Below are 23,674 nucleotides of genomic sequence, written 5' to 3'. Positions count from 1 at the left end.
ATAAGCACACGCAGCGGCATACCTGGTGGGTGGTGTAGCATCTAAAGCAAGGTGGATAACAACTGGATCCCGAGAAAAGAAACTTAAGCGGTCAGGTTTTATTTCTTCACCCGTGTGCCGCAAGCTGCTGTCAGCCGTACAGCTTCCAAAACATTAGGTTCGGTTCGCAGACCTATTTCCACCGCAGCCTGTCCTCTACTGTCTTGGCTCGGAGGCACGTTACCCGTCTCGGTCCCGTCTCGCCACACCCGACAGCGCAGCACCTGAGCAGGTGCCGTGGTAACCCGCCAACACCTTGGTCTCGCACCGCTGCTCTGACACTACAGTAACTGATGAGACATCATTCAGACCCACTGGACTCCTCAGACTGGGCCACCGACGCTGTGCTTTTACATGCCCCACTGCATGACTGACAGGCTGGTTCCTACAGGGAGGCAGCTCGTGGAGGAGCGGGCTTTAGACTCGAGTATGGAGCTTCTGCCAACAGCAGAGCTTTAAATGTGCCACTTCAACCAGACATCGGCTTTAATTCATTCCTGTGATTCCCGTTTGCTGCTGCTAACCTCTTCCTTATTGCTTCCTCCAGCGTATAGCCTGGGCCCTGGCATGAGGTTTTGCATGGTCAAGCTTCCTCTTGAATCTGTCTGGGTTCATAAATTGAGAATATTACACCATCAAATACAACTTAAAGACAAGCCTGTTCATGCCTGATGTGCCACCCGTTCGTGACAGATTCAGTATTCAGTTTGTTCTCCACTATCCCAGTCAGGAAAAAAAACAGGGTAAAATTCCATGAAAAAAAAAAAAAAAAAAATCAAGTCACCATTTCATATTTGTAACTGCTAGATTTGTCTGTAATTGGAACTTTGTGCTTTTAAAGAAACTTTAAAAGTGCTCACTTTCTACTCCACAGTGAAGGGAGAGGCTTTCACACAGATGAAGATGAAACTTTAATGATCCCTATTGGGAAAATGGGTCATTGGAGCAGCAAAATCATTTAAATAACTCGGATAGTGGAAGAAGGAAAGAATGTAAATTAAAGTTAAACGGATGAGGGGGATTAAACATAACAGGGCTGTGATTTTAGGACTTATTAGAAGATATTAGAAGGGAAATAATGAAAATTAAATATATGAATAGCAACATTTACGCCCTGTGTGAAGTAACGGCAGAACATACAGGACCTCTCGACCTAAGCATATGCACAGATTGAATGAATTTCATTCAGATGTGAGCGCTTTGTACTGTACAGTTTCACTCTATTGATTCATTGAGCCTTGTAATATCAAGTAATTTATGTATACATATGCAAATGTAGAGCATCTGCAGATCTACACGTGGATTACAAGCTGTTAAAGTATGACAAAGTGACAATGTGCACTGTAAATTGTCCCTTCATTTATCTGTGGTCAGCATACTAATTCTATTATCCCAACGAGCTGCTTGGCCTTCACTCGCACAGCATGTGTGTGGAGTGCCACAGGTGAAAAGTAAGGGAAAATTGAAAGAGGAGAAAAATCGATATGCAAGAACCTTGGTGAAGATCTCGTTATAATAAGACCATCTGCAGTGCAAACATTCTGTAGAGCCGCTGTTTATTACTGTTATTGTTATGACTTCAGAGGGCAACGGTGCATCTGCAGCAGGATCAGCAGCACTTTTGCATTTCTTGCCTCCTTTTTGAAATAACGCTCAACAGGAAAGAAGGAAAGAGATGTTTTTGTTGTATGTGAATGTGCAACAAGATGACGATTAACCACCTGAAAGCAGCGGCATACCGATATCCCTTAAAGAAAATTTACATTAGAATTCCATCCATATTAATTTAGTAGCAGTGCAGAAAAAAATTCACGGTGGGCGAATATGTTTCATAGCCACATTATGTGATAAATCTTTCAGGTTCAGCCTACAGTAAATGTTCTTGAGAAACACAGAAAATGTGCTCGCAGCCAGCGCTGTAGTGACCCTCCCTCGCTCTCCCTTTCCATCCTCTCCAGTAATTATTTACATCCCTCAGGAGTGAGTTGTCAGGCTGCTGTATTGCCAGCCTTGACTGCAGGGAGATCGCTCAGTGGTCTCTTTTCTCCTGACACCATTTTCATATCTCTCTATCTTCCTCCTGGTGAAGTGGCCTGATGCCAAGGCCTCCGGTAACACCTAATAGACCCCTCTCTCTCTCTCTGTCTCTCGCTCTCTGTCTTCCCCTCAGCACTGCTCTGTACCTGTTAAACACAGGATTAAAGTGCACTGGGCAAGGTGCAATTATACAGCCAGCACTGTTACATCCAGAGTTAAACACAGCCCTCTCTCTCCGCTCACTTGTCTGCTGCAGGCCGCTGCAGCCTGAAGGTAATTGTATTGCTGTCAGCCCTTGGTTGATGAGTTGCCGGGGTAATTGCTTTACGGTTTGACCTCTGGTTTTTCAAACAAGCGCCCTGGTCAAGGATCCGCGCTGGGTGGATGAGGGATAAGAGGACGGCTTGTGTATGCATGCGTTTCTGCTTGTGTGTGTGTGTGTGTTAGTGGTTGATGGAGGCAGGATAAATACATCAGTCCTGTAATGCCCCGTGTTGCCCCTGTGCCTTCTGGTATTCTTAAAGTGCACTTCCCTGCCTCACTTTAAAGCCAGCATGTGAGTCAATTGAATTGTTAGGTATATTAAATGCACAGGGATTTGTCTTGGTGACATTGGCGCAGAGGCACAGTGATAGCGGCACATACTGATATATGTGGTTCAAGGACAGCAGGACATGACTCGCAGCACAGCCACAGTGCCAGATGCTACGCACATTACACTACAGTTATCTCCTGACGTGTTATTCTTAACGTGGCATTTTCATTTTCTGCTGCTGCTCTTCTGCCAAAATAAACAGGATCAGAACTTACCAGCTTGCAATTTGTCATTTGAACTAAAAGACAAAGCAATCATCAGGTTGGAATTGCTTTCTGAACTAAAACAATTCACTTGTATACAAAGGTTACTGTGTGTTTTTCTCTCCTTAATCATCACTCCAACCCAGGGATGACTGTTAACCCATTTTTTTACAATATCCACATCGCAGGTTTGAGTAGGACTGGAATGCACAGTATTAACAATGTCTTAACAAGCTGCAGGGTGTGATTGAACTATTCATTGGTTTGACTGGCTGTAATGTCTCAAAGCTGTCACTAATCAAAATGAATTCCGTGAGTTGATCAGGTTACAAGTGAGAATCTTCTCCGTTGTGGGTTGGTATGCTCTCTACCTGCCACAGTTAATTCATCAAATCAGTCATTTAGTAATCTCCCAGTTGAGCTTTTAGGCACACTGGATGTGTTTACCACCGTAATACAGCAGTTGAACCAACCTTACCTGGATACAGCAATGCTATTTTCGGATTGGCTGTTTGGTAGCTATATTCTTTTTATTTGATTAACTGGTGTGTGGGAGGCGCCTTCTGAACTATATGGGGAACTCACTTGATTCCTCTACCTGTTCCACTGTTATAAAAAATAGTGGCGTGACTTGGTGGGCGTTATCCTGGTAATTTCTCTGCGTGGGAGATACAAGGTGTGGCGTGTGAGTGTGTGAATGGGTTGCGTGTCTCTCACACCCAATGCGTGAGACTTGAGAGCTTTGCACTTGCCTATTAATACACCCAGCAGACCAGAGCGTGTTTCTGGTGAGCATAAGTCCAATACTCACCTCCTGCCTCTTTAGCAGCTAAATGCTCCACCATGCTAGCCAGCTAACTGCTAACATTTGGGGATGAGTACAATATGTTTATCTGATTTCTTTGTTTGTTTGTTTTACTGAGAACAGAAGGGGGCTTGTCACTACATTACATGCAGTCATTTCATTTATTGTTGATATAAAACTATCAATCAGTACGGCTCTAAAAGCCCTGAATTTCAGAATAAAGTAGTGAAAGAGTTCGGCTTGTTGGTTAGTGAAGCTAATTTTAGCGCAGGTGGCTGTAGAGCTGTCGGCATTATCATTTAAATTAAAGTTTTCTAAAGTTAAATAACCTCGGGAAGGCATTAATACTAAATTGTTTTATTGAATTATTGCCAAACAGAAACAATGCTATATATTCTATATGTATAGACATATATGACACACATATATAATTGTATGCTAATTCCTGATAAAGACCCTTGATCAACACTATGCAGACCACAACATACTTGCATTTTAAATCACAATCGCTGCTTCATGCCTCCAACTCTTCCTTGACAAAAGAACAAGAGCATGCTCTGCAGCATGGCCTTTGTCTGCAGTTACATGTGACACACACACACACACACACACACACGCACACGCACACTGAGGTGGCGAGGTCGACCACCTGAAGCAGTCAAGGGGTGGAGTAGGAGGTGATGTGGGAGAAATGCCAGGTTGACAGCTGAGGAAGGCAGAGATAGAGGTGTGAGAGAGAGTCCAGTGTGTTAAGTGGACGTGTGGACGTGTGGACGTGTGTGTGTGTGTGTGTGTGTGTGTGTGTGTGTGTGTGAGACAGTGAGAAACAATGAGGAAAAGAGAGAGAGCTCTGTTGAGTGTGTGCATGTGAGTGCTTTTTCACATTTTGTATTGTGTGGGAAAGAATGAGGCCACTGCACTGTGTGTTCGTGTGTGTGCATGGGTGTGTGGAGTGAGAGGAGGATTTAAGTGGAAGTGAAGCAAGTGCACAATCCACACACACACACACACAGTGTATTTCAACGAAAAAACAAGACTTCTAAGCTAAAGTGAAAGGAAAAGCAAGAACGTAAACTGCTGAGATAATACAGAGATCGTACATTGCACACGTGCATGCCCGCGTGTGTGTGTGCATGCAAAGAAAAAATGAACGAGTGAAGTAACTGCAAACTATTAATAGACATGGAGCTGGTTGTTCCTGATGGAAGCGCACACACACACACACACACACACACACTAAACGAGGTTCATGTAAACACCACACGCATGCATGTGTGTGTTTGTGTGTGAGTGCGTATGCAAACAGCATGTCAGGCTCATTCATTTAGCAAACAGTGTGACAGCGTCGGTTCAGGGCTGACTCAGTGGTTCGGGAGCCCTCTGGGGCGGCTTTTAGCACCAGCAACAGGAGCGCTTGTTTTTGTTGCCTCCGACACGATGCCTCATTCTCTCTGTGGCAGCTCGTTTTCCTCGCTGTCAAACAAAATCACCATGATTTCTCTTTTGGTAACAGTCTGAATATTCAAATGTTTCGCACCCGTTCAGATGACAGGTTGTGGCTCTGTTTTTAACAAGGGGTTTCTGAGGAAAATGACACAACGGGGGATGATAAATTACTCAAGAACTCAATCTTTCCTGCAGCTCAGAGAGCCAAAGGGGTAATAATCCAAGTTTTTACAGCCCCGTCATGTCTGTCTGCTGCTGACCAGGGAGATTGCACAGATTTATGGTTGTGCATCGCAGACAAGTGGATCTCTTCTTCAAATGACACAGTGAAAACAGTGTTTTGTGCAAGTGCACTAGATACTTTGGGGGTAACATAATAGATCTATATATAGATCAAATTTCATGTCAGCTTGATTTAAACAGCAGGTTCCACAAACCACTGACACTACACAAAGTCCGTCTTGCTCTAGAAGCACATGCAACTGGTCCGTTTGCGGGCTGAGTTCATCAGTCTCCAGGTCACAGTGCCGCCTCTTCAACCCGCAGACACCAACTCTGAAATATTGAAAAGTTTCATAATGGCTCAGTTTAGAGACTTAAAAGGCTTTGCATGGTGTTCACTGTATTATTTATGCCAGTCACACATTTTTTTTTTAATCCTCACATTGTTCCTTGAGGGCAGACACAGTTTTTCGACTGTGCAGGGGTTTACCTGAGGGTTAGGTTGGAAAAACCTTGTAACTTGAATTTTTTAGTTTTCATGCTTTTCGCTGAAACCCTCAGCTCTGCTTAAATGTGTGTAGGTTCAGGAAGATTCATCACGACCAGGCCGACAAACGGATTGAGAGAATATGTGTGGATGTGTTGAAGAAAGGGTATTACTTTTTTGGAGATAAGTGTTGCTCTGACTTGCAGCGATATGAGGCTGCAGGCAGATCTGAGCCTTCTCCTCCCTCGTCTGTCGGCTCCGGCTGGGATTCCTCTGCCCTGTCAGCCTCCCGCTGTGTGAACAAAGTCGACTCCTCGCACCGGTTCAGCTCGCAGCAGGACGCGCTCAGAAATTCGGCTGACGTCAAAAGACCTCTGCCATCTCCTGCGTTAGTCAGCGGTGGGAAGGAAAGTCGCTTTTGTAATTTGTGTTTTGATTTGACTTTGTAGTCAAAAGACAGAGAGAGTGGCTGTCAGATGGGGAGCGTTCAGTAACGCAGACAGAAAAACGTGTTTGTCAGTGTTGGGTTTATTGTTCTCGAACAGGCTTGCCGTTAACATCCCTGGTGTGCTTTTAGTAGTTTTGCCCATGCAAAACGTACTCAACAGTTGGTACGGAAATATGCTGAGCTGATATGTTGACAGTGTGAGACCAACATTACACATTCATAGGAGTTTATTTGTTATTCGGCTCCACCAATGGGAATAGCTGTTGCCGAGGCAACACTTCCTCTCCGTGCGTGTGTGTGTGTGTGAGGAAAGGAGAATTCCGAGGAATGACACCCGGCTGTATTTTGGGCTGCAGTGTGTGGGCTGAGCAGCAGAAAGCAGGGAGCTTCCTGTGACAATGGGTGGGAGGTTCACAGGCCACATTGGCCTCTGTCGAAAGCCTATTTCCTGTCAGACAGTCAACTTAATAGTCTGTGGAAAAGCCTGTGGGAGGTGAGACCTGTGATATGTTGTGGTCTCCACTTTAAGAATTGGACAGTTTGGGATAATCACCATTCTCACTTTGCTGAGGATGTTTGGCAGGACCGGCAACTGTCCAAAAACTGCTTACGCTGTAAAAAAAAAAAAGTCTGCCTTTTGCATTACACTCAGTCCAATAACTCACAAACAAAAATTAGCCTTTTTCATTGAAAGCCTGACACCCAAAGTACACCACAGCTGAAACTAGCAGAGATCAATACGCACAGCTGTGAGGAGCCACAAAGCAACAGAGCCCACAGGTGCATGCTGGGATGGCAGTGGGACGAGAGATGCAGCAGCAGCAGCAGAGTCGCCAGCAGTAGAGAGTGAGCAAGTGAGTGTGACAGCTGAAATAAACTGCTCAATTGGTGGTGTCCAACTCAGCCGACACGTAGCCGACACTTGAGACTCGTCTGATGTAATGTTAACACCGCAGAAGTGGTTGCCGGGGTTACATTTTCAACAAGAGACTGGCAACGTCAGCATAGGTGGCACGTTAGCCACGAGCATCAATTATCACAATGCCAGTTGTTAATATGTGTGTATAACTGAACAGTGATGCATTAACACACTTTTTAGAATCTCATTAGAAAAAAAATCCAAGCATTGATTTGGCCATAATAAATCAGCATATTCCATTAAATTGGCTTTAGTGGTGTAGTACTGCACTCAGTATTTAATGACTATCATGTCGTCTTGAAGTGAGTAAAAGAAAAACAATGATGACTAATAAACTCTTACAAGTACTACAAGTGCAGTGAAAGAAAGATACATAGTTACCACATGTACTGTAAGCCCCTGGTGGTAGCTATAAATATCTGAGACAGCATTTGCACCACACAAAGAGGTCACATGCCGCCACAACGCACTCTGTGTGTGGAAATGTGAAGGAATCCTGATTAGACTCCCCCTGCCTTCCTTTATCTCCCCTCTTGTGCCTTTTTATTCCTGCAGTGTGGACCGTGTGTCTCTGCGCACTTGTTTCTCGGGTGTTTGTCGGAGCCGTTAAACAGATTTAAAGCTGGTGTTTATTGTTGTGCTGCACCGCCCTGTTATCGCTGCATTCCCCCCATTCTTCTCCCCTCATCACCCGCCAGCCAGATGGTGTCACTCCAGGAGCCAATTCAGCCCTCCCACATGTGTGCAACACCAACGCTCACAATCACACAAACACACTCATCGCAAGATACACAATTTAGGATTTGCTTAGCTGCACGTGTGCACACTTACACACTTACACACACTGACTGTAGCATACTTTGCTATGGGTGAAGTCGCTGCGTGCACACATTAACACAAACCTGTACACACGCGTGTTAACGGTGCATATTTACATACAGTACATGCAAACAAGCAGCAGTTTGCACAGCCATAAGATCACTTAAAGGGTCATAAAACCTGCAGTTCCATTTCACTAGCTTAAAAAAATACAATCCAATGGGTGGAGAGAAAATAATAGAGGGGGAGGGGAATGAAAGGGAGAGAGAGGAGGGGGGACTCTCACCACCTGCACACATACTACAGCAGCATTGCCAGGTCAAGAGAAAATCTCCAGGCCAACAGCCACTGGAAAACCACCCAACAGGCTCCAAAACCATAAAAACATCCAAATACTGGAGATCCCTGTTCCTGCTGTCCTGCAGCCTTTCCTGTTTCCAATTCAGAGTGCAGCTGATTTCCATCTAACAAAGTGCTACCTGCTAGCTGCCACAGATTAATCAGTAAGACATCTTTTGACTGTAGTTTTGTCTTCAAGTAGCCCATTTGGATGGAAAAGCAGAACTTTTTACCCATGAAACTAGTTTTGTAGAGCCTGATGTATGGTGGCCAGCAAAGGCAAACGCACTGCAACGTTTCCATTCTGAGAAACGCGCTGCAGCCACAGAAACGACGCCGGCTCAGAAACACACACAAAAATCCCAAACAAATAAAACGGCGGAAATGTGCTGCGGCTCACAGAACGCGCTGCAGAAAGCCAAAACAAACACATCAACAGCAAACATGCTGCAAATACAGAAACCATGCAAAAACAAATGCAACAGAAAACTGCCGCATCTGCAGTCAACACGACGGAAGTTCTCCAGACCTTTAGGGGGAGCACTCAGAGGAACAGCTCGGTCTTCAACCCGAGAGAGAGACCAGGCGAGCAGGTGTCGCCTCTTTACTCCACTTTTCTTCCTGCTGTATTTGCTTTGGCGTTCTGCATTACAGCTTTGAATTGGCATTGTTTGTGATGATGGTGTGAACATTAGACTTCATACTGTAATAAACATTTTAGAGCTTGTTTCACCTGTGGCTACTTCTGGGAAGGCATGCTGATAAGCCTGTGTTGAAAGCAGCGCGTCTGCACGAGCTTCATCCACTCAAGACCAAATTGAAAGTGCTAGTTTATGTCTTGGATTGGCGTCAGATGGTTGGTCCTTTGTTGACAGCAATGTTTGGAGCAAAACACAGACTAATATCTCATGAAGCACTCAAGTGTTTGGTTAATGAGATATGAGAATAATTATTGTGACAGAGCAAAGTCTAGAGAAAATCTCGCAGCTTCAGAGAAGTGTCACTGCTTTCATGTTGATGCTTTCACCCGCAAATCATCCTGACAGTTATTCCCACATGATTCAAATTCAGCATTATGTGCACCGCTGCAAAAACGGAGAGAGCAAGCGCAGCAGTGGAGGGAACGACAGCGTTTCAAGCAGAGAGAGAAGGAAGTGACAAAGCGAGAGAGGAGGCCTGCTGGAAGGTTGGCTTCCATTAGCTGGACGAGTGTAGCGGCAGCCTGACCTGCCAGGGATTAACACCCTCACATCTCCTGTTCATTCCCCCGCGCTCACATAACAGTGCGTACAGCAACACTCCCAGAAAACTAGCTCGCGCTCACAAAGGATTAGGCCTCTTAAGCGTGAAGTCAAATGAACAGGAAAAATACACCACATTGATTAACAAAAGGTAAAACGGATGCGCTTCATTTAATCCGTGTGCGAGCAAATTATGCAACATTGATCACTGTAGAAATGTGCTTTCTCTTGTTCGCTGCCTGATAAGCGTCTTGGCACACAACGCGCTCTCCTTTCCCTCTTTGAGGCAATAACCTTCTGATTACATAGAGACACAAGGAGGCCAGGTAAATGAGCGTGTGCGCTAAGTTAATCAAAGGTGTATTTGATGTAGCTGACAGCAGCATTAGATGGAAGGTGTGTGCTCCGCTGTCTCTGCAGAGCTTCACATGTGCGGGACTATAAAAGCTAGCAAGCGCTGCATGATTAAATCAATCCAGTCTAAATCATGACAAGTCAGAGTGATTTATCTGACATGCCGAGAGCTGCGGTAATGCGTACAGAATCAGTCCAACAACCGAGCAATAAATCTACACAGGCACACCTCAGCCAGCTTAAAAGGAGCTAAACACTGCTGAAGTGGTACAACAAATGACTCTGCTCTGCTGCGGTTTACCGTGTTATGTCGTTTGGAAAGATGAAAGAGGTGAACTTGTTCGAATTTTGACCTGCTTGGATACCTTTCACATCCAGAAAGCACCACCTGTTTCATTAACAGATGCTAAATATAACTCAGAAACACAGTTATCCTCAGCATTTCAGATTCCTTCCCTGTACACCATATAATGCTTGTCCTTCAAAATCGTACATTATTTTCTCAATAATTCTCTGTTATTAATATTATTGTTATTAGGGCAGGGCAGTGATTATCAATAGCCAATCAATTATGGGGATGTATACAGTAGATTTGAAGAGACAGGTAGAGAAAGGCAGCATGAGGTCATCAAAGGTGTTTTTTGCTCTTGTTGCGTCTGAATCCACCCTCAGTGTTTAATTGACAGTTATGCTACAGCTCCTGTGCTGAGCAGCACATAGTTGTACAGCGGTGAATTTTAAGAGGGCCCTGTCGCCTCTTGTGGCACTGCTTTATGTCGAGGGAGGTGTACCCTGCAGAGCTCTTTGTGTCTGAATAATTACTGGCCTCAGAAAGAAGAGAGCGCGGTGGAGAAAGCGTGATGATGTGCATTAGACACCACCATCTCTCTTTATCTCGCTCTCTCTTTACACACCCTGTCTATTCTTCTGCACTCCAGGCTCCATTTGTAAGACTCCTTTGCCTTCTGGTTTATGCATGCCTCATGAAGACACCCCCCCCCCCCCCCCTTACCCTTTGCAGGCAACTTCAGGGTTGCTGACATTCCTCTGAGCAGAATGCATAAACCTTCCTTTGGGAGCTGAATGTGCTTCCACGGTGGATCTCAAGGCCCCAGCATAGCGGCGTAAAGCCATGCACTTTATTGTTGCCGGCATGGAAACCTGTGTTGGATTTTATGCACTCGTACACTCACACACACGCACACCGTCTCACACACACACACACACACACATACATACATGCTCCAGTCCCCATGCAGCCTGGAACAGCAACAAAGCTCGCCCGTACTGTTGCCAGGGTAACGTGGTCGGGTCAGACCAGTCGAACGGTCTCTCTTGTTCCAGGCTGAGCCCCCACCACACCCCCTCCACTCACTTGCACTATCTCGCTTTCCATTTCTCTGTCCATCCTCTTCATCCTCCTCTTCCTCTCTTCTTTCTTTGCACCCCCCCCCCCCCCACACACACACACACACACCTCAGCTCATCATATAATAAGCTACTTCTTCTTCATGGCCAATGTCACAGAGATTCGCCAGTCTGACCACTTTGTCTAATGGAGGTCTGCAGAAATGACAGTTCTCTTATTTGTGGACCGATGAATTAAAAGAGGCACCTGGGAAACGATGGAGAAAGACCGACGCTTGTGTTTTGTTGACCGTGCAGGTTGCAGTGGCACTGAGGGCAAACAGATAACATCCTGCATTTCCCTTTCAAAAGGCCTATTCCTGAACTAAACAGAGTCTGAATACACATGTGCCATTTTTACAGCCTGCAAAGCTTTTACTTTGCAATTATTTACATCAGTATTTTACTCTTTTCATTTGTAAATGAGTTTTTAATAATACAGAGTGTGATAAGGCTGCTCCATTATGTGGAGAAATAATTTAGTAACGTTTTATAAAAGCAAAACCCCACTTCAGGCCATTGGCATATGGAAATTATATCACAACTAAGCCATAGCTGGCAGACGCGCAGTGATGGATTACTCTTCTTCTCCTTCAGCTATTATAGATCTATTGTCAGAGTGGTGGACTGTGAATAAATAGAAATGACACAGATAGACAATTGGAATCAGTTCACTCCTGATGGAACACAGTAGACATGAGACAGCGATGAGAGCAGGTGCAAATGTGCCAAACAAAGTCTAATCGCTCCGTGGTGCTCGAGCGTAGATGTTACAATTAACAGCAGCCGAAATCCTGGCACCTACAAAAGAAACCGAGAAGCATGACACACATTTTTACACCTAGACCCACATCTGTTTCACTAACCTTTCCCCGTCTCATTTTCTTGCTCTGTTTTCTGTCTCTTTATGTGAAGCACTTGTGATTTCCTTGTTGTAAAGCACTTTCTTGCATGAAAGGTGCTGTTCAGATGAAATTTACTCAGATTGTATTATCATTATTAGAACCTCAGTAGCCTGTGTTACATTCTTTCTCTTCAACTGATGTGAACTCTGCGTGCCACCAATCTTTTCTCTTGACATTTAAACATGGGGTCAGATAAGGGTAGCACAGAGGTATGCACTGCATGGGTGGCTTCTCATCTTATTTTCTAAGATAAGGTAAGTGCTGTCCTGAAGTGAGGTTAATAGCTTGTACTTAGTTCATGTACTGCTCAAATCTGAGGAGATGCAGTTATTCATTGAACACTTTGATTCCCTGAAACACTAGAGAGGAATGAAAGGTGTTTAACAAAACCCACCGCCTAAGTTAGCCCACATCAAAGCCTGGAGGCAGTGTTATGTAGAAGTTAAACAGCGTAATGCTGAGGCTGAAAAGGAACCATGCTGACGCTGAATGGAGCTCGAGTGAGTAATGCGGGGTATCTGAAACCCTTGTTTTTATTTAATGATATTTATGAAGTCTTATTATTTGAGGTGTTTGTGTTGAAGTCTCAAAAATATGTTGACATACTGTAGCTCTGTTCGAGTGGCAGCTACACCCAGTGCCACCCTAGAGGCTGCTCCACAACCTGTCACTGCACATGAGTCACAAACAGCTGATTTTTTATACATTTCCCTGCGGGCCACTTTCATGACATGACTAACGGTTGTGCTTTATAAAACAGTTTAAACATTTTGGGGAAACGCAGAGAGAGGATGACATGAATGAAAGGTCACATGATTCACATGGATTTGAACTTGTTGGACTGGCTTGACTGGATTTCGCACTTGGCCTGAGATGTTGGGATGACCCAGAGATGCCCTTTCAGAAACCGTTTTTGAACCACAATGCTGCGCCATTAGCTATGCTTTTCAGAGGGCGAAGACATGAAAAGGATGTGAGTAGGGGGACTTAACAGGCAACACATGTTCCAAGCCAATTAAGGCCACTCACAAAAGTGCCTTTAAAGAGAGCTCTTCCCCTGACCCTCTCAGGGTCTGTGCATGACGCTGATTTGAAAGGTGAAGCATTAAAAAAGTTTATTTGTGATTTCACCCAATTTGTGATTGGAGTTGTGGCACCACATGTTACTCTGACCCCAACAGGTGGTTAGATTTGCCTCATACATTTCAAGACCTCAGATTCAGATGCTGATATAGAACCCAGTGAGCGTTAGTCGGTAAAAAGATAAACAGCAATAGTCAAAGCTTTAACTGTGATACATTTGCTTGAAAGGCTAAAGTCAAACGTTCCTCTCTGAATTGTTTTCACTGGTCCAATTTTAGGTGACTGCATATGTTATCTTTACTGTCCATCATGCTAATCTGCTACGATTGCTGTGTACACAGGCCTTAGCTTGCACACTATCTTCCAAAAAAAACCACAGCAATCCTCTTTTCAGATATTATATCCAATTAAAGATGAAGGTGTCGAACTGTCAGATATCATCCTTATGTATATATCTGTGTTTTGTACCTCGACTGAGCGAAGCAGACGGTAACCACAGGGACGTCCTCCAGAATGCTAATTAAACTTCATGTTTCTGCAAGTTGATGCTTAATTGATCACACCACTCACTGCTGGTTAGTTCACAAAGGCATGCTTCTATTAATAACTTAAGGAGATGGGAAATTTTAAATTGCAGCCCATCTCCCCAACTTGCCATTTATTGATGGACATTGACAGATGGACTGCAGCTTCAGCTCTGCCTTTAAGGAGGAAAATGCCCCGGTCTCGTTTCTCAGCATCCTTTGTTGTCAGAGTTTAGCCGCTTTGTCTTCGTAACAGCTCTTTAAAGATGGTTCTCCAGGTAATGAATTGCACGACAAGTGGCCTGCTAATACCGTCTGGTCCCTCATGAGAAATTAATGCGCTGCCTTGTGAGGTGAGAAGGGCTGCTTTGAGCTGACGTGTGGTGTCAGTGTGATGACATTAAATCCCTCTGTCAAAGCGGTGTCACACCACCACGCTGTTAGAGAAATATAGTATCACAGAGGACGTTTGTCCAATAGTTTCTCTCAACTAAGGATAGACTGCAAAATTCAGCGTTGTGGGAAACACTGTCACTATTCTGAGCTTCACACAGTGGCCATGAATGGTGAGAGGCATTTCAAGTTTTAAATTCAGCTTGATGGAGGTCTCAATGTTTCGGTCTTCACTGGCTGCTCTGGTTTAAAATGAGGCCAGTTACATCCAGTAGATCCATATTCTGATTGAGCCCGCTGTGTTAAGTATACTGCACAGTCAGGAGGTAACTGTTTTTCCTTTCACAATAAATCACAATAAACAAAATTAGTCTTCCCACAATTTTCCTACCCAGGGTTGTTAAGTATGAAGGTATTTTTTTTTCCTCTGAACTAAAGAGGAAAAAAAAAAATCTTAGAACTAGAAACACTGCATGTGTTTCCTAACAGCGTCTCCTAGGAGGCTCCAGCAAGTAATAAAAGAAACAATTCAGCTACAAACACGTGCAGCGCAGCACAAAATAATTCATGCGGAGACTCCTGGACTGAACAAAAACAGGGGTGTTTGTGTGGGTGTTTTTAGGATCATTGCCGTGTCTAATGAACTTTTCGTTCAGTTTTCCCTGGACTTTTCTTTTTGTCGTGAAGCCTTCCTCCTTTCCATAGGCAGTTTCTTGCAGAGCCTAACACACGAACACCTTTTGTCACGGAAGGTGTCATTCATTAGCAGTTATGGGGCTAATGCTCGAGCCATCTGCTAACCTCCCACCCTTGGAGCCAATAATTTGATTATTCATATGGAGCACTGAGCTGACTGCAGTCGGCCTGGGCGCTGCTGGCTGTGAACAGATGTTGAAACGTGAGCTTGCAGCCCTCGGCCTTGAACTCCACGCTGCTTCAAGCGGCGGCGGTCGTCCTGTGCTGTTCAGACACACAGCGATCTCCACCGACAGGCTTTACCAAGCAGCGGCGAGTCACCGCTCCACTCGGGCCTGATGAGATCTGGAAGTAAGAGGTAGCAGAAGCCCAGGAGGAGGATACAATTCAATCACTAGACACACAAGCAGGCAGGCTGGCAGGCTGCTAGCAGTGTTTTCCACACACTGGCAGATGTGCGTCAGACAGATGTGCCTGCTCACCGTATTACGTTTGCCACGTCCTTAACTTTGCCCACACTGCCAGTGCATCTACAGCTCAGTCTGAGCTCGGCTCTATGACTAATGCTGTGTTCATGTCATGTCATGTGAGATGGGAGGATGGATGGAAGGTAGCACTGGGGAAGATTTTTACGACTTTCAGGCTTTCACATCAAGACGGTGCCAGTCAGTTATATTGAACACTACGGCGCATGAAAAGTCCCAAAGTGACTAACGTTCAGCCACGCTATAGTTTTCCTTTTGGCAGGATTTTAATGTGGTGTAGTGGTGTTCTGAAGCCAGACACAGATCGCTTGTGTCATGTCTGGGTTGTGCAGGTTCTGCTAGATTTGGTGTCTTAATTGTCTTGATAGAAAAACAACCCCAGCACAAAGTCACTCTGCTGCTGATCATTTGTAGTGGGCCTAAAACCTTAAAACTGACATAAAGTTTGCTAGCAATACTCCATGGATGCCCAGGAGTGTAATTTGAATATTTATAGAGTTTAAGGTGAGGGTTCAATTACATTCAGTGACACTCTGGCTGACGTTAGGCATCAGTGTTCAGTTGTTGAATCGTTAATTATTGAAGATATTGAATCATTATTACAACGTGGATGTAGACTGGCATTTATGTAACATTGGTAATTATGGTAACTCCAATATGACATGAATGCTGCCTAAGGCCATGTGATGTGCCATAGCACAGGGAATTATGGACGCTTGCACATGCAGACATGTTCTCCTGGTGCTTGAAATCATTAATTATTAGTATTTTGTGCCCTCACAGCAGCTGGAATGAAGCAAACAGCGGTCACTAGTATTAGTAACCTGAGGTCATTTTGGTCTGTGTGTGAAATACTGGTCGGGAGGTGAGCTTGGGGAGGGGGCAACGAAAAGCCATTGAGTTAAGATCCAAGGCAGCAACAAATGGTGTTTGAATTCCAATAAACAAACACCAATTCCATACAGGCCGTAACGGAAGCATGAAAGGAACGATTAGTTAAAGGGGGAAATTGCTTGGTCATAGTGTAAGTGTAGAGCAACTGTATTTTCTCCAGTGTGTGTTAAAGCAGCACTTCATATCATAAGCTCATTATATCTGAGCCATAAAGTGATTATAGGCTCCAGTAAGGCATTGTTCTGCTGTTGACAGGATTAAAGATGACTTTAGAGAGAGAGAGTGAGCGTCGCCGCTCTCTGCTCGAGTGTTTGCTTGCTCTGTATAAGCCACCAGTGAAAGTGGCTGCGCGCTGGACTGTTCGCCAGCTGCGGCACACCCTCCCGCCATTCTTTTCCACATCCGTCTCCCACCGCTCTGTCGATCCATCTAGATATCTGTCTGCCTTGTTCTCGTTCAAAGGCAGCTTGAAGTGTGCCTTTTCATGTGCTTGTCATCACTTCGTGTACAATTGCTTCAAGGATTTTAAGGCAGTCCTTGAGACACAATCTCCCATGTCTGTGTGGCATTGAGTGTTATGTGTTCGAGTACGTATGCAAAGTAAAAATATCAAAGAAGGATGCATGTCATGGCTGTGTGAAACAGACTATATGGCATTTTCTAAAACTGCCTCAATCGACTATAGCAGGGTTTTATTTGTGTCCCCATGGGCCACCCAAACTGCTCATATCATGTGGATGTTTCTCATCTTTCCCTCAGGCACACGTTCTCATTTTTTCCATTTCTAACACTCTTCTTCTCCCCACAGAAGAAGTCCGGAGTCGTGAAGACACAGGAGAAGAAGGAGCGCTGGAAGGAGAAAAAGGTGGCGAAGCGGCAGAAGAGGGAAGACGAGGAGGCGGTGGAGGAAGAGGAGAACGTCCAGCCCGCGGTGGATCCCCTGGAGAATGGCTTCCTCCATCACGCCCAGCGGGAGCAGGAGAGGATGAACGAGAGGCTGCTGAAGAAGACGTACTCCAAGAAGAACAAAATGGTCAGTGCGTCCGCCGCCACGGCTTTAGTTTTTTTTAAGAATTATGCAAATGTAGGGCGTGTCTGCTGCGCTGTCTTGGCCATAAAGGCAGAGGAGCCAATCAGCTGCTCAGGTAGCATCTAGTTCCACTTCTTTGCTGTCCCTAAAAATCAGGACAGACACATACTTTCCATCCGTCTAACAGGTAGTTCCCTTTCCAGCATGTCAGATGTGACCTTGCTTATTCTGGTGTTGGCAGGGACTTTGTCCCACATTGCTGAGCTTGTCATCACTTCGGTCCTTTCTATCAGTGCATCATCAAATCACATCTCTCCGTTCAGCACTGGATAAAATCATCTTCTTCTATCGCTTCTTTTGTGAGCACCATCTGCTGAAGGCTGTCATGAGGAGTTTTAGCCCAGTTCGAGCGGTCTGAATCTGACTTTTTATTGTCCCACTCGTTTTGAAAATGTTGTGTCTAACACTGTTCTGGAACATTTGCCTGATTTCATTGTTGCCCTTTAAGTCCAGGCTTTTGTAGTCAGTAATGATGTTTGTCACATTGTGGTTGGTGGTGACTTTGGCACTAACTTCCTTTCTCCCACTGCTGTGACTTTTTGATGGTTTTATCTTCCTGTATTTCAGTAGGTGCCAGTCATTGAGGGACTTATCTGTTGCATTTTGGCTTCTGCATTGGTAATGATGTTTAACATGCTCCTTTGCTGATTTTATGCTTGCTTTTTTGGATTGTCGGCGAGGAACTTTTCCCTACTAAGTGTTGCGAGTGAAAACTGTGGTGCCACGATGGACTACCACTTATCACTTTTGATACCACATACATGAGTCTATTTGCAAATATATTTGCTTGAAGGTGAGTGCAGCTTGTTTGCTTTTTTTAAGCAAAAGCAGTTTTGAATGGAATACTGCAGGATGTTTGGCACAGCGGTGACACTGCAGGACATCTGAGCAGTTTATACAGAGGTGGGGACACTGATGCACGGACTGTACTGTAGGTGCACGATGGAAGTTTTGTCCTTGTTTGAGATCATGGTGTTTTATGTTGTTCGCTTGGTGAAAGAAAAGAGAGAAGCAGTTCAAACAGTGCATAGGGGAAGAATTGTACCGCGTCAGTCAAACAGCGTTTGGACCCCAGTGAAGGGCGATATATGTGACTTGTATACATGAGCCGCGATGAGCCCTGCTGCCCTCAGGTGGGTTTACCCTGCCATCCTTTTCTTGTTTTCCTTCATGACTGCAGAAGTGGTTTTCTGTTTGTTTATGCAGATAGAGAACTGCCAATATCCCCGGCTCAAAGCGCACTGCTGAGCCCACAGACTCCGAGTCTGTCCCAGTGAGATAGCCCATCTACGTGTTAACAGTTTGTTTAAATGGGCGGATGTTTTTATGCTCCTGTCCGAGGCCAAGATCCACCATAGTGCTGTTGAGGATAAGAGGGGAAATGTAGTCAGGAAGCCAAACTAAATAATGAGGCTATGTAGCCCGGAGGCCTCCTCCACAGACAAAAATATCTCTCTTAGATAAGATTTCCTGAGGAAGTTAACATGGCTGAAAATGAGTTTGGCTGTGATATTTAGTTTGCTAAGAGACAGTTAGAAATATGTATTTAGCTGATGCTCTTATCCAGAGCGCAAGTGCAATTGGCCGCAATTACTGAACCCGATCTACATTCCAGTCCAGATAATAACTCCGCAATATCAACAAACTGCTGCTGTCCTGTGAAGACCGAAGCTGGATTTCATGTTTTACAGTAACTGCATCTGAAGAGTTACTACTCATGCTCCCAAGGAGATTAATATGAGAGATCATGAAAGCAGCTCTGAGCCACAGGAGATCTAAAGCTTTTTTCATTTTCATTATTTTTTTCTTATTTTTTAATGTTTCTACCCATCAGCAGTGAGATATTTGTTTGTCCCTGGAATGAATAATAAGCAATTCAAAAAAAAAAAAAGCTGTATTTTTAATTTGAAACACTTGATCCTGTGTCTCCTGCGCTTCCCAAGTGATATTACTGCATATTGAATGAGCGCATAGCTACATCTTACGTCTTTTTATTTGTCATTTGTGCATCCTTGGTGCAATTTGAAAGAATGTCCTGGAGGTACATCAATAATGCACCTACTGTCAGTTTGTAGTGAATTTACTGCCCTCAGCCAAACCACAAATCTGAGTATATTTTGAGGAAAGCCGAGCAAAATGTTTATTTTCTCACTGATGTGACACTCGACGCTCAAACCACAGTGATGTGGTGTTTATCAGCAGAGGCTTATGTGTCAGTGAGCTGTTGCCATGAATGTCTCTTCAGCACCTTGCAGCAGCTTACAGGGAGAGTTTGTCTATGGCTTACTGGAGTGGTTAAGACACAATGACCCCATGTATTTTCTCAAGTCTAAAAAAAAAATACCTCATTCCTGTGATCCGTAGATAATTGGCGATGTCTCCCTTTCCAGCTGGACTGATTTCATAAAGTACTGCCGGTTACCTTTGCCGGGAGGGTCCCTGTTGCCCTTCCTTCAATTCTAAACTTTCCAATCCTTTCCCCTTTTTTCTTGTACCAGTTGCTTGCTTTAATCTCAGTATCTGGCTGAAGCAATGTTTGACTGTCTCGTCTGAGATCAAGCAGCTAAAATATCTCTTAACCTGCCCTGCGAGCTGAGAATTAAAGCCTTTGATACACAACGAAAACTCCAAGTTCCCAGCTGCATTATTACTGTTTTGCGAACTAACCATTATGCTGTGTTCACATGTTGTGGGAAACACCCATTTTCAGTCGTAATCACAGTGCAGATGAGACTGGTGGCATGATCGTGTTGCATAGTTAAATTCTGGGTAACTCTATGAAATATGAAACAGTCGATCTGCACCTTTCCATAAACATATAGAGAGCTGAATGGATCCTTGCTGCTTTAGTTCTAAGTTGAGTTTGTGTTTGAGCAGGCCTGTTTCTTACCACCACACATGCCCACTCCCACTGCTTTTTATCCCACACCCAACTGCTTCCACCATATTATTTATAACTTGTTGCCAAATAGGAATTTGTTCATGTGTGGTAACAAAACTTACATTACAGCACCACCAAACCAACATGTTGCCGTGCCTGCGGGCCAACCTGCCCCATGAAAACATTTTGTGGGAGCGATTGCCTTCATTCCTGTTTATCCTTACAAATGCAGGCACATTCCTCCGGTTCTTGTGCTGTGGGACGGAGGTGTTGATGGATTCACTGTTTTTGAGTGCAGTCTCACTCACTGCTGTTTACCACTTTTGGTGTGTTTATGAGCCTCGGTTGTTCCGTCCTGAACATATCAAGGAATTGCAGCTCTGTTTCCCTGCATGGTTTGCAGTGATCACAGCAGCAGCGAAAGTTTAACATCAACGCTTCATTTTGTTTTTGTGGCTCTGGAGTGACGATGTAAGAGCAAATGCACGCAGTCGAAAAGCAAAGGAGAGAGCAATAAATCGAGTTATCTATTCTTACTTTGTCCTCAACCGCTGTGATATTTTCATGCGCTAAGTGTCTCTGATAGATGGGATCCCATGCATATAAAACGCATCCGCTTCCAGAAGGATGGGGCTTCGATGAGCAGCCCTTTGTGGATTTTATCTGCCACAGAAAACGTCCTTGGCAACAACGCCCACGGATTCTATCGCAGTCATGTGGTTGTTTAGTATTCACAGTTCTCTTTGCTGGCAAGTTAACTTAAGAATACCATGTACACATTTGCTCCTACTTGCATCAATGAGGACGTAGTGAAGATCCTTTTATCCTACAAACACGAAGCAGATGGATGCACACATAAATAAAGAGTTTTGTCGTAACTGTGAGAAAAGGGCAGCACAGAGCAGCCATCTGGGCTTTGAAGCAGATGTTTACACAGTATGACTGATCCAATTGATAGAATACACTAATATGTACTGTGTGGATTCTTTTAGGATGCTCTCCTCCAAAATGAGCAGCTCATGTGTCTCATGTGTCCTGCTTAGTTTTCCCCGTCCGTATTTCTTTCCATTTTGCTGTGTCTCCAGCCAGAGGAGGCATTCCTAGTGTATGTCGCACACTATGATCCACAGGCGAGGTGATGTGTTGTCTCCTCGGGGCACCCCGGGGTGCCAGAAGCTCACTGGAGGACAGGTGAGGTGGTGTCAGAGCAGAGTTTGTCACAGGGGTGCAGCACTTGATCTAATTAGAGGACTCAACAGGACTTCAGGTGTGATCGAGCATCGTGTGTGTGTGTGTGTGTGTGTGTGTGTGTGTGTGTGTGTGTGTGTGTGTGTGTGTGTTTGTGTGCACACCAAGGTCTAGGGACCACATGGTGTTTGGAGATGGTTTTGAATGCCAGTACTTCTGTTGTTTGAACCGGGCCCAGGAGATTGTACCAAAACTATGTGCCAAAGTGAAGCAAATGTTACACAGGTTCAGTTGATTTTTATTTCTGGAAAGGTTGATTAAGAAACAGCACTGACAATCATACTGTTGAAATTCTTTTAAATGCATGAGTAAACCCTTAAAGGATCAATTTTTGTCACCTCACCTCCTTGTTGGATGAAGCTACAAGTAAATTCCACCAAAAACACAGTAAGTTAGCTCCCTTACTCAAGTAAATACATCACGCCATTAACCTTGTAGCTCATTATTATTTCTATCAAGGCCAATGTTCATAAACCAATACAGCAGTCTGACCTGCGTGGTTGTTTTTATCAGTCATTCCCTGCTGGAAGATACCCAGCAACCACAACAAGGCTCTGACCTTCAATATGCTTCAAATGGGGATCATGAATAACACATAATGCTGACTTGCTCAAACAACACGCTGATAGCTACACATGCACATCACATCACCATCCCTGTCCATTAGTGCAGTGCTTTACCCTGTGCTGCACACTCCCTACTAACAATGTCATATAGGAAAATGTCTCTGGACACTGTGCTCCAGCCCTCCTCCCCCTCAGGGGACCCCCTCACTATCAGGCCGGCCTGTGGACATGAAGCCAGGCTCCTGCATGCCCCTGTCATACTGTAGCTGCTTCAGGATTACTTCCCCTTCTTCATATCTGCGTGTGTTTATGAGCAGTAAGCCAGCTGGAGACAGATCAGATTAGCCAGGGCATTAACAGTGCACTGAACATGGTTCAGGGGCAGCCTAAGAGCTGCGATAGACACAAGAGCACCACTGCCCATCGGCAATGGGGCAGTAGTAACAGGCGGGCGATCAGGATGACTGATAACGGTAGGCTGGCTGTTATCTGGGGAGCAGCGACGCTGAGCGGTCGCAGCTCGGCTCAGGAGACGCCCGGCAGACAATCTCTCTCCTGGCTAACCCTGCTTCCAGCTCATTTAAACTGGAGATCAAGGTGAATCCTCTCCACCTGAGTCATTCTGGGCTCGTCGCTGAGCTGCGGTTTAGTATTGCTGACTTACCTTAAGTCAAAAATGTCCTATTTCTTGTTGTTGCAGCAGAAGTCAGATTGCGCAGGGTATATTAAAACATCATCAGTACCGCCACAACGCAAAGTTGCATGTGGCTTTTTTCAAATCCTGAGACTCAAACCTTTTGCTCACTTTCTGATTATCTACTTATGATGTTGTGGTTGATGGAGGAACTGAAACACCATCTGATGTTGCACTTGTAATGAGATCAGCCCTAAAATGTGAATTCCTTGATGTAATTATGGAGTTGGAAAGCTTGTAAGTGGTAGGCCTTTACTCCCGTTACCAGGTTAACGCTGCAATTTAACAAAGAGCGTTATTAGATGAGCGGATGATGAGGTACGCTGCAGCGGCGTCTGCAGGCGCGCTGCGTGTGAGAGTGCAGGCAGAGGAGAAAAGACAGATGAGTGGAGGAACATGACTTGTAATAGACCTTGACAGATCAATTAATTAGCTGCTTGTAAGTTGAACATGTATGCATGATCACACGGCAGGTAATTGTCCTCAGCACATCAAAGACGAGTCAGCAGATGAACACACATACCTGTGCGAGAGAGGGAGAGAGATGAATGACAGTACAAATAGTTTCATTCAAAAAATTAGGCACCTGATTATTGAAAAGGAAAATAGATATGACACACACACGCACACACACACACACTGATAAATTGACTGCTGACAGTAGAAATTCCAGATAGTAGATGAAATATGATCGCTGCCTTTTAAGCAGAGTGCGTTTTCTGTTTCAAAAAGGCCTTTCTTGACTTGAAACCCTTCGTGATTGCGTAGCATAATACATGAAGCACTGGAAAATGCACAGGAAGGCAAAGTGGGCTGCATAAACATTGACTGCAGCTCGAGTAGGCTTTCAAGCT

The 23,674-nt window shown here is 44.6% G+C and overlaps 1 protein-coding gene across 9 annotated transcripts in view; it reads left to right on the top strand.

The window, feature by feature from the left end:
- The window catches only part of fbrsl1 (fibrosin-like 1), a 268,866-nt gene that overhangs the window by 56,567 nt on the left and 188,625 nt on the right, over positions 1–23,674 (top strand). For all 9 annotated transcript variants that reach the window (XM_076730320.1, XM_076730319.1, XM_076730324.1 and 6 more), the window contains exon 2: positions 17,150–17,374. In XM_076730320.1, the coding sequence (XP_076586435.1) occupies positions 17,150–17,374 (225 nt within the window). The remainder of the gene's footprint in view (positions 1–17,149; positions 17,375–23,674) is intronic.

This window comes from Chaetodon auriga, chromosome 5, assembly GCF_051107435.1.
Source record: "Chaetodon auriga isolate fChaAug3 chromosome 5, fChaAug3.hap1, whole genome shotgun sequence".
Classification (NCBI taxonomy): domain Eukaryota; kingdom Metazoa; phylum Chordata; class Actinopteri; order Chaetodontiformes; family Chaetodontidae; genus Chaetodon; species Chaetodon auriga.
The sequence above is the reverse complement of the archived record's forward strand: the minus strand, read 5'-3'. Positions and strand labels throughout refer to the sequence as shown.